Source organism: Pipistrellus hanaki (assembly GCF_964339955.1).
Source record: "Pipistrellus hanaki genome assembly, chromosome: X".
Lineage (NCBI taxonomy): Eukaryota > Metazoa > Chordata > Mammalia > Chiroptera > Vespertilionidae > Pipistrellus > Pipistrellus hanaki.
The window spans coordinates 61,237,936-61,249,032 of record NC_140524.1 but is presented as its reverse complement, the minus strand read 5'-3'; the positions used below and the strand labels follow the sequence as shown (position 1 = coordinate 61,249,032).

Here is an 11,097-nt window from a genome sequence, read left to right as displayed (position 1 = left end):
TGTACTGCCCTGATTAGTAATGGCAGGAGATGCAGATGGCTGGTTAACCCATTAGATAGTCAGCATGGGGAGCCACCAGGGAATACGTGGCAGCTTCATTGTAGCCAGACCCAAACAGGTGGCAGACAGCTTGAGTTGGGCTCTTTGTGTTGGTTGCTGGCCTTATTTAAAATAAGAGTAGTTAAATTCCTACATGGCTGTAGCTTCACTTTTTTGTTTTTCTTTTGGCCAAGCATTGGTGAATAGTAGGGTGATGTCAGGAAGTTCTGCTTTGATATTTTTATCTTCCCTGTTTCCTGAGACTCTCACAGCCATGAACATTCTCCAAAACATGCAGTCGAAAATGTTTGGCGGTGACCCAGTTAAGTTCTCTCTTTAGGTACACTAACTGCTCAATCTTAAACTCATCCAAGTCACCCCTATACTAAGTGGCACAGCAGCCTGGCTCTGTAAAGGTGTGAAACTCGAGGGCAGTCATGTCAAATTCAGATGCAATGGCAGGTGAATTCTGTAGGTGAATACACCTGTTGTGATGTACTTGAAATACATAAAAAGGCTTTAGGGAATATTACCCATTAAAGGCAGACACCAGAAAGGCTGATTCATAAGATAAATATATAACCTATGCACTGTTTCAGGCATTCTTTGATTTGTGGTTAATCCAATTTTTGTGGCTTGCTCAACTTTGCATTTCAGTGAAATCATTTTGAATGCTGCAAAATAAAACAGAAGTTTGTTTTTGTTGGACAAATGCAATGAACCAGATTTCTAATTTGAACATGCCTCTTATATCAGGTGCTCTAACTGGTTCAGAAAACTGTGGTATAACCTTTACTCTCCTTATAATAGAAGAAAAGACAACATGAGTTAGAAAAAGATGCCTTAAGTAATTGCTGACCAGGCTCAATTTCAGACAAGAAACTCTTTGGGACTATTTTAAAATGGTTGTTCTTCTTATATATAAAGAAGCAACATGGAAGACAAGGAGGAAAAGCTGGACCAGGCTTCCACTCAGTTACTGCCTATGGGTAAAGTAGGCTTCATTCATAGGGCTTCCTCCCACAAAATAATCAGGGCATATGCTGGGTTAAACAAAGCTGAACTACTCTTTGTCATGAGTAGTTTCAGAGTTTTTCTGTGTGTGTGTGTGTGTGTGTGTGTGTGTGTGTGTGTGTGTGTGTGTTTTCTTTTTCAACTACAGGTGACATTCAATATTATTTTATATTAGATTCAGGTGTACAGCATAGGGTTACACAACTATATAGTTTACAAAGTGGTCCCCCCGATATTTCCAGTACCCACTTGGTTTCATACATAGTTATTACAACATTATTGACTGCATTCTCTATGCTGTACTTTACATCCCAGGGACTACCAACTTTGCTTAAGTACATTCTATAATTTATAAAATGCATATAGGCAATGTCTGCTAAACTTATTCAATTTCACTGAATCCCCTTGTGCTTATTGTTACAGAATATCTCATGAGTTAGGAAGCTGAGACTGAAATGGTCTTTCGAAACTGTGACACTGAACCATTTCCTTTGCTATATCAAAACAGAAACTACTGGAGTCGCTGTTGAAAGCCAATTTAATATCCAAATCTTGTGAACATGAGAGGACCAGGATAACTTTCCAACTCATTTCCTGTGTGGTGCAGATTCCTTGTTCTAAATGACATCATTAAATTTTGGGTGAAAATATGATTTTGTGGTCATTGAGTTTAGGCAAAGCCTGATTAAACAAAAGTAAGCATTTTTTTAAGGTACCTCTTAGAATGTTTTTTTTTTCTTTCTTTTTTTAAGCAAACACTTATTGGGCTGGCTACTTAGATCACAAAAAGTTCCCCTCTTCCGGGAACTGCTCCTATTACTCAGAAATATGTCATCTGCAGTCACATATATTATGATTCCCAGACCATAGATGATTGGTCAAGGAATAAAATATTTGAACCTCAAGAACCCATTAAGAATAATTGTCCTCATAACATTTTAAAATATATATAGAAAGAGAGAGAGATAGAAACATTAATGATGAGAGAGAATCACTGATCATCTGCTTCCTGCATAATCCCTAATCACCTACTAGGGATCTAGCTGAAACCCAGGCATGTGACCTTGGCTGCAATCAAACCCGTGACCCTTTAGTCTGCAGGCCTATGCTCTAGCCACTGAGCCCAACTGGCTAGGGCATCCTCATAGCATTTTAAGCTGAGAGATACAGAAGCTGGCCATCACTGGTGACTGTGTCACTTTAAGTGTTCCTTGAGAACTGATTTTGAAGCCTGACTCAACTTCACACTCATGGAAGTTATGCAAAAATGCTGACTATTGTGCCCTCCCCAAGATTTCTAAATCAGAATGTTTTACACCTGATTTACAGAAAAAATGTTTCATAATGAGAGCTAAACAATACTGAAGACTCACCGTGCACTCTAAGCCAAGTGCTGGAGTTCTTAACAAGATCTCTAAGGGGGTTTTATGCATCATGTCTGCACTGGTGTAAAGGTGCCCATTTGGGAAGTTCTGGCAACTCGTGCTGTGGGCATGTTCAGTAGTTAATCTTACTGAAGTTCAGTAATGCAACTGTTCTTTTGATTTCTGTATATTATCAGAGTATCCTTCCAATAAATTCACTTTTAGGTTTATACCAGCTCAAATTGATTTTGGTTGCTTGTAACTAAAAGAACCTTAACTAATACAATTGTGTAAATTTCCTAGGAGATTATAGCATGCAGTGCTTCACCAACTTACTTGACTGCTGAATGCTTTGTCTCAAGGAGCTTGCAACTCACATGCTTTTGGGGATCATTAATTCAAGGCAGTAATCTTCAACCTTTTTCATCCCATGTACACATAATTACTAAGATTCTGCTTCACACCACAAAATATGTTTTTTTGCCAATCTGACAAAAATAGGTATAATTTTTATTCATTCACACCAGATGGCTATTATGTTGGCTATTGTCATTTTTTTTAATTTGACAATTAAGGGAACAAAGATCAGTGCCCCTTTCTAAATAGTCAGGTATTGTATGTTCTAAAAAATTCTATTAGCACACCAGTGTGTCTGCCTCTGCATACTGGTTGAAAAACACTGGTTTAAGGTAATTCATTTAACAGTGTTATGAATTTGCTATAGGCTACACAGTGAATGTTTGGTTTCTTGGGGTTACATTAATTGCTTTATTATATGGTCTTAGAATGAAGGACACTCAGAGATGATATACACAATTGGATGCAATTAAATAAAACCTTAATACTCAATTTCAGGATCTCTTTGGGAAACCGGAAGTCAGGGCTCTCCCTCAGTGATGCAGTGCTATTTGCACAATGGTAAGTTTTTTCCACTCACCTATGGGGGGTCGGGGGGTAGGGGTGTTCACATAGAAGACATCACATTCTGCAGTATACCCAGACAGATTAGGCCATGGCTGCTCATTATATGTCCATAATTAAAGAAAAAAAAGTGTTATTAAAGAAATAGACAAAAAGTAATAAATTTTCCATTCTAAATACCTAAAAGTTTATGGAAATCCAAAAAAAAAAAAAATAGCAGGATAAATAGATAAATAGCACCAGATTCAGCTGAAATTCAAATTCTGCCATTTATTAGTTCTGTGCACTTAAACAAAGGCCTCTACTTCTCTAAGCCTCTTTTCTGCCTTACATAAGGAAATAGTAATTCCTCCTATATTTTTCAGGTTAGAACTAAATGAAATTATAGTAATTATAATATTAGTTACCATTTTTTAATATATTTATACATGCCAAGTACTATGCTATGCCTTTTTAATTTATTACCCTATTTAATTTTCTAAACAATTTTGTGAGGTGATTACTACTCATTTTTCTATTTTGTAGATAAGGAAACTTAAACTCAGCAATATTAAGAGCATTGCCTAGGGATGCTCAGTAAATAGAACAGTCAGGATACAAACCAGACAGTTGGACTTCAATGCCTACATATTGTAAGCACTCGGGATTTAACTGTTGCCTTCAGGAAGTACTGTCTTTCCCTGTGACTAATCAGTAGCAGAGAAACATGTTGTTATGACAATATATTTAAATTGTGAAGGAAAAATATTAAAAATCTGTATGGATGACACTCAAGAATTTTGGCTTTTATTCTTGGTCAAGTTAGGAATCTTTGAAAGATAATTTCAGTGGGGGGGAGAGAGATTGCACTATTGAAAAAATCACAGTAAAACAAGGAAAATTGACTGGAGCACCTGCATTGTAGAGAGAAAGCTGAAGGGGTGATAGGATTTGGGTGGGATTAGTAAGAAAATAAATGTCATTTGAGGTAAGGGTTTTAACTGGAGTAGAAATGTGGGTTGGTAGAAAAAGACTAGGAATGGGCTACCCTAAGCAGGGATAATGTTCCATTGGAATAGCAAAGATGAGCAAATTAGTTTGTTCAGTGTTTCCCAAACTTTTGACATATGTGCACCCCTTCTATAATTTTTGTAACGCTGAGTACCCCTCATACTCATGAGAACGTAGAATTAGTCTCAGCTAAGCACGGTGCAGTGCATATCCCCACCAAACTCCGGTGCAACACGTACCCCCACCAAACTCTTCCCGTACCCCTGGGTGTACGCGTACCACACTTTGGGAAACACTGGTTAGATGAAGGACATGATTTATATCCAAAAGTGCAGGAAAAATAAAGATAGTTAGATTGAGAAATGGCCCCAGGATAAAGTGCCCTCCCCACCTTCTCATATAGAAACTAACATTGATTGGATGGCAACTCTGTGTGAGGCACCAACTTAATCATTTTACTTGTACTAAATCATCTAATGTTCATATAAACCCTATGAAGTTGGCAAAATTCTGAGATCTATTTTACTGTTCAGGAAAATGAAAAACATGAAAAGTGGAAGAGTCAGCATTCAAAACCAGGAAATTAAGCTTCAGACTCGAGATCTTTACCAGTATGCTATACCACTTTGTAGCTTTGGTTGGCTTTATTAGGTTGCTCCATTTCTCATAAAACTAAAGTAGTTTCTTATTACTTTTACTAGAGACCCAGTGCGTGAGATTTATGCACTGGAGTGGGGGACGGGGTGGAGGGGGTGGCGTTCCTCAGCCTGGCCTGTACCCTCTTGCAGTCTGGAACCTTTAGGGGATGTCCAACTGCCGATTTAGGTCCGCTATGCTCACCAGCCATGAGCACAGCTTGTGGCTGAGCAGCGCTCCCACTGTGGGAGGGCACTGACCACCAGGGGGCAGCTCCTGCATTGAGTGTCTGCCCCCTGGTGGTCAGTGAATGTCATAGTGACTAGTCATTCTGCTGTTCTGTCGATCGCATATTACCTATTTATTATATAGGTTTAGCAAATTTATATTCCTCTACCTGGACCTTTAGAGTTCTCTATCAACTTGCCACTTCTTTTATATATATAATTGATTTTTTTACAGAGAAGAAGAAAGTTAGAGAGCTAGAAACGTTGATGAGAGAAACATCGACCAGCTGCCTCTTGCCCACCCCCTACTGGAGATGTGCCCGCAACCAATGTATATGCCCTTAACCGGAATCAAACCTGGGACCCTTCAGTCCGCAGACCGACGCTCTACCACTGAGCCAAACTGGTTTCAGCTCAACTTGCCACTTTTGATCACCAACATATTTTCATCAGTCTCCCCAAATTATAGGTAAATTAATGTTCCACTACTTGGCATACTTTCTCTCTCTCTGCTATTCCAATGTCTTTGAACTCCTTTAACATTCAGCTCCAAAATTTAGTCATTGCCTCCAAGAAGCCCTCTTTGATTTTTTCGCATCAAATATCAATTATAAATTACTTTTTTCCCTCACAAAATGTATCAGCTCAGTTGATATTGATTATTTTGCCCTTAACTTAATAACCTTACTTGATAAGCAATATTGAGTCTGTGTTTTTTTAATGTCTTTCCACTTAATAGATTATCAGATCCTTGTGATCAGTGTATTTGCATACCATATCCATTCATTTGATGTTGACCACATAGAATAGGTGGAACCAGTGGGAAAACAGTAGCAAAAATAGTAGGATTTTTTTTTTTTCCTAAAGAAGCCTAAGTTCAGATTGTTACTATTTTTCCCAAACAGAAAGTTATACAAGCATACCATTCTTTTTAATTTATTTTTTATTTTTATTTATTTATTTATTTCATATTCAGTATTTTTATTTAAATTTTTAGCAACTTACATACCTCTCCACCCTTTCTTTTAAGTTAGTGTGATAATTTCCATAATAAACTACTAAAAGAGAAGCTTTGGTCAAAAATGGAATGAAATAGCAAAAACAAAAACTAAAAAACAAAAAAAACAAAAACCAAAATACAAACAAAACCCAATCACTGCTGCTTTTAAAAATCCAACACTTTCACCAATTATATTCAAACAAAACCACACAGACAACATTTGCGCGATACGTGTCTTCAGTATTTCCTTGCGGCTGGCTCTCCGCACCATCATGCAAATGGTGGAGCTGCCGGGTGGAGCTGTCAGTTTGTCAGTTTGTCATGCTGGACTGGGAGGCTCACTCAGCTTCACATTATCCGGAGGCCCTGGATGGAGGACTCTAAGGTCTTGAAATCCCAAATTGTCATGGCTCCATCAATGACAGTAGTGCAAAATTTGTGACAATCTTGCTTGTCCACCTCATAAATAGATACTTGAGTGATGCTATTCTGGTGCAGAGTCTCCAAGGCTGTATTGCGGCCCTCAGTTGTGGCCCTCTTGTCCATGTTGCGGAAGCGTTCCATGGCAAACATGTTGCGCTGGATGCTCTGTTTTGGAATGTGTAGCTTGGAGAGGAAAATCAAGCGCCGAGGTCATCATAGTTAAAGGGCATTGGGCAGCAGTCATGGCCAGCGGCTACAATGCTATTCTCCGAGACAAATGACACACTCAGGAGGGGCAGGAACTCTGTTTTCAGAGTTGAGACCTGCACGTTTTTTGAGGCATCGGCAACGGACACAGTGCTGTCATGGCTGACCCAGGCCAGTCGACTCCCGCTGGCGGAGAAGCTGACACCATGCACCCAGCCACCAGTACCACTGCCACCAAACTCGGACATCAGCTGACCAAAAGGCATCTTGCTGCCCCAGGGTGTACTGGCTGGCTTTTCATCCACTTCTTTAATGTACGCAGAAAACACTCTGCATTTGAAATCACATGATCCTGCTGCCAGCAAAACATTGTTGGGATGCCAATCCAAGGTGAGGACCATGGAGCGAATTAGCTTTTTAATGTGCTTGCTTACCCACCAGTCATTTTCAGACTCAAAGTAACAAACAGAAATGAGTCTTGCTCCACTTCCCACAGCAAACTTGTTCTCTAGTGGGGACCACTTGACAAAAGTGGCCGCACGGTTAATTCTCAGGATCACCACGGTTGGCTTCCAGACACCGTCTTTCTGACTCCAGACATAGGCATTGCGGTCTGCCCCGCAAGTGACGATGCGGTCGCTCTTGGGAGCCCAGTCAATACGTGTGATGTGTCCATTGTGCTCCTTGAGTTCATGAGCTTTCACCCACTGGCTCTCGTTCTTTTTATAGATGTGGACTTCATGATTATTGGGGCTAAGGGCAATCTGGGTACGATCCCTGTTCCAGGCATGACAGGTGATTGGCTCTAGTAAAAACTGATGCAGGGGAATTATTCTTAGTGGTTTCAAAGGATAGAAAGCGGGGCTTGGGGCAGTCCGGATCGGCTTGGAGCGGAGGATTCGCGGACTCTGGTCAGTCGACGCGAACAGGCTCCGGCGGCGCTGGCTCCCATTCTTTTTTTAAATATGTTTTTATTTATTGATTTAAGAGAGAAAAGGACAGGGAGAGATAGAAATATCAATGATGAGAGAAAACCATTAATCAGCTGCCTCCTGCACATCCCCTGCTAGGGATCAAGCCCACAAACCGTGACCTCCTGGTTCATAAGTTGATCCTCAACCAGACAGGCATACCATTCTTGACTACACTTTGCAGATATTTGTTTTATTTTGTTTTTTGTTTGTTTGTTTTTTTTTTTACAAATTGGAAGTTTATCGCAGCCCTGTATCACATAAACCTATTGGCATCATTTTTACAATATCATTTGCTTGCTTCATTTCTCTGTGTCACATTTTGGTAATTGTATCAATATTTCATATTTTTCATTATTATTATAAGTATTTATTATAGAGATTTGTGATAAGCAATCTTTGATGTTGCTATTTTAATTGTTTTGGGGCACCATGAACTGTGCTCATATAAGACTATTAACTTAATGAATAAATGTGTGTATTCTGACTGATCCACTGACAAGCCATTACCCATCTCTCTTCTTCTTCTGGGGCCTCCCTATTTTCTGAGATACAACAATATTGAAACTAGGCCAATTATCAACCCTATAGTGGCTTCTAAGTGTTCAAGTAAAAGGAAGAGTCCCTTGTCTTACTACTGGTGAAGATGCTATGAAGGTTGTTGAAATGACAACACAGGTTTTTGGCTATTGCATAAACTTAGTTGATAAAGCAGCAGAAGGGTTTGAGATGATTGACTTCAATTTTGAAATAAGTTCTACTGTGTGTAAAATGCTATCAAACAGCATTGCATGCTACAGAGAAATTGTCAGTGAAATAAAGAGTCAACCCATTTGTTAAGTCTGATCAAATAATTGATTTGACACCCCCTCCCCTGGGAACTGACCTTTAGGCCACTTCACAATGGACACTCCACTTGCTTAGACCACATTCCACCTTCTAAGACCATTATCTCTTCCGTCCGGAGTTTCCCAGAATCTGGACCTGCACAGAGAATTCTCCTCTCACAAAAAGCCCACCTAGAGTCCTTTAAAAACCTCTGACTCCTCATCTTTAGGAGCTGGTGCCATTTTGGAACTCAGCCCATCTGGGTAATTCTTCGCCCTTTTTTTGCCTCATGCTTTCCTCCTTCAGTTACCCTAACAACCATGTGGCAAACTTCATTGTCTTATTTTAAGAAATTGACACAGCACCCCCAACCTCCAGCAACTGCCACTTTGATCAGTTAGCAGCCATCAACATCGATGCAAGACCCTCCACCGGCAAAAAGAATACCACTTGCTGAAAGCTCAGATGATGGTAAGCACTTTTAGCAACATTTTAAAATTAAGGTCTGTCCTAGCCAGTGTTGCTCAGTTGGTTGGGTGTCATCCATGTACAAGGAGGTCTGCTGTTTATTCCTGGTCAAGGGCACATGCCCAGGTTGTGGCTCAATCCCTGGCAGGGGGTATGCAGGAGGCACCTGATCCATGTTTCTCTCTCATTGATGTTTCTCTCTCTTTCCCTCTCCCTTTCTCTATCTCTAAAAACCAATAAGCTATTCTTTTAAAAAAAATTAAGGTTTGTACATTTTTTTAGACAAGCTGTTATTTCACCCCTAATAGACTACAGTATAGTGTAAACATAACTTTTATATGCAGTGGGGAAAAATTTATGTGGTTTGCTTTATTGCCATTAAAGTTGTCTGAAACTAAACCTGCAATAGGTATGCCTGTAATGGTGTTGTTAAGCTTGAGCCTCATTTTCTTACTTGTGAAAATCAGAGTATTGGTTCAAAAAACAACAGACTTCTTTTTAAAACAAGTGTAGATCAATAATGCTTTTTGAAAACAAAGTTTTGATTATACAAAGCCCTGCAGAGATTATTTCATAATTACTGAAAAGTGGCAAGTATCCCACATAATACCCTTTCCTTCTGAATATGAAAATACACTTGCATAAGTGCAGATATTTGGCGACTAAACAGTAGAGAAGATCCCCCTTTGTGCTTAGTGGAATGGTGCCAGTTGGTACTCACTAATTCAGCCAAGGTTCTCTCTGCTAATGGCAAAGCCTGCCTGTCCCTGTAGCTACACAAATACTGGATTATTCATTTTCCTTTTGGCAAATGCCAGAGTGGAAATGCCCACGATACTTGTTGTTTATCATGAATAACTGTTGGGGGAGATACCTTGGTATATGAAAAACTGAACAAGCCAAGATAACAAGAATAAATTTGAATGCTGTGGAATTCTTTGTGCGTGTGCACACATGCGCATGTAACTGTGTATGTTAATGTGTATCAGAGTCTTCATGTGGATTTTGTTTTCTCTGAATACTCTGTGTTTCTATGGCATCTTTCTTTTGTGGGGTTCCAAGCTGAGATTAAAAGAACTAACATGAGTGACCCAGTGTTTACTCGGTGTCCAGATAGTACCTGGCTCTTTTTTGAGTTACATAATAAAGAATACTCGTGGTTTTTGCCCTATAAAATCATGTTCTTAAATAGGTATAAAGCCCTAGCTAGCTTGGCTCAGTGGTTAGAGCATCAGCCTGCAGACTGAAGCGTCCCAGGTTTGATTCTGGCCAAGGGCACATGCCTGGTTATGGGCTCAATCCCCAGTGAGGGTTGTGCAGGAGGCAGCCAATCAATAATCCTCTCACATCATTGATGTTTCTATCTCTCCTTCTCTCTTCTTCTCTGAAATCAATAAAGAAATATATATATTAAAAATAGGTATACAAACATCTATCTGGATTAGGTAGTTGTGAATAAAATGAATATGGAAACTAAATACACAAGGTAACAGAGATGTTGAGATTTATTTGAAATGACAGAAGAGATGTTAAAACAGATTAAAACACAAACAAGTCTTTGTTTTCAACTAGCTGAGTTTATTAAAGCAAGGTATTATTGAGGAAAAGTGTAATGGATTTAGAAATTAAGTTAGGATCCAAAGACCTGAGTTCTAGTTTCAGTGCTACAGTTAAGTGGCTGTTTGACATAAACAATGAGATTTCTCTCCCTGCCCTCACAAAAAAAAAAAAAAAAAAAAAAAAAAAAAAAAGAGTATCTATTCGTGAAAACGCAGTTCAAGCTTTATTAGTAATACTAGAGGCCTGGTGCATGAAATTTGTACCTGAAGGAGGGGAGGGTCCCTCAGCCCAGCCTGCCCCCTCTCATAGACTGGGAGCCCTCAGGGGATGCCCTACTGACTGGTAGCAGGGCTCCCTCTGTGGGAGGTGACCAGGCTAATCAGGGGAAGGCACCAGCCAAATCCCCCCGCTGCTGCTGCCACTGCTGGCTGCCACAGCCACCAAGTTAT

At 39.7% G+C, this 11,097-nt stretch overlaps 1 protein-coding gene across 1 annotated transcript; it reads right to left on the bottom strand.

Annotated features, from left to right (window-relative positions):
- Positions 1–6,147: 6,147 nt before the first annotated feature.
- LOC311615243 (actin-related protein 2/3 complex subunit 1A-like) lies at positions 6,148–7,753 on the bottom strand. Its single transcript, XM_084870554.1, is given in 3 exon segments — positions 6,148–6,817; positions 6,820–7,588; positions 7,591–7,753. Coding segments are annotated over 3 exon segments (1,068 nt in total). The 5' UTR covers positions 7,612–7,753; the 3' UTR covers positions 6,148–6,539.
- Between the last annotated feature and the right edge of the window lie 3,344 nt (positions 7,754–11,097).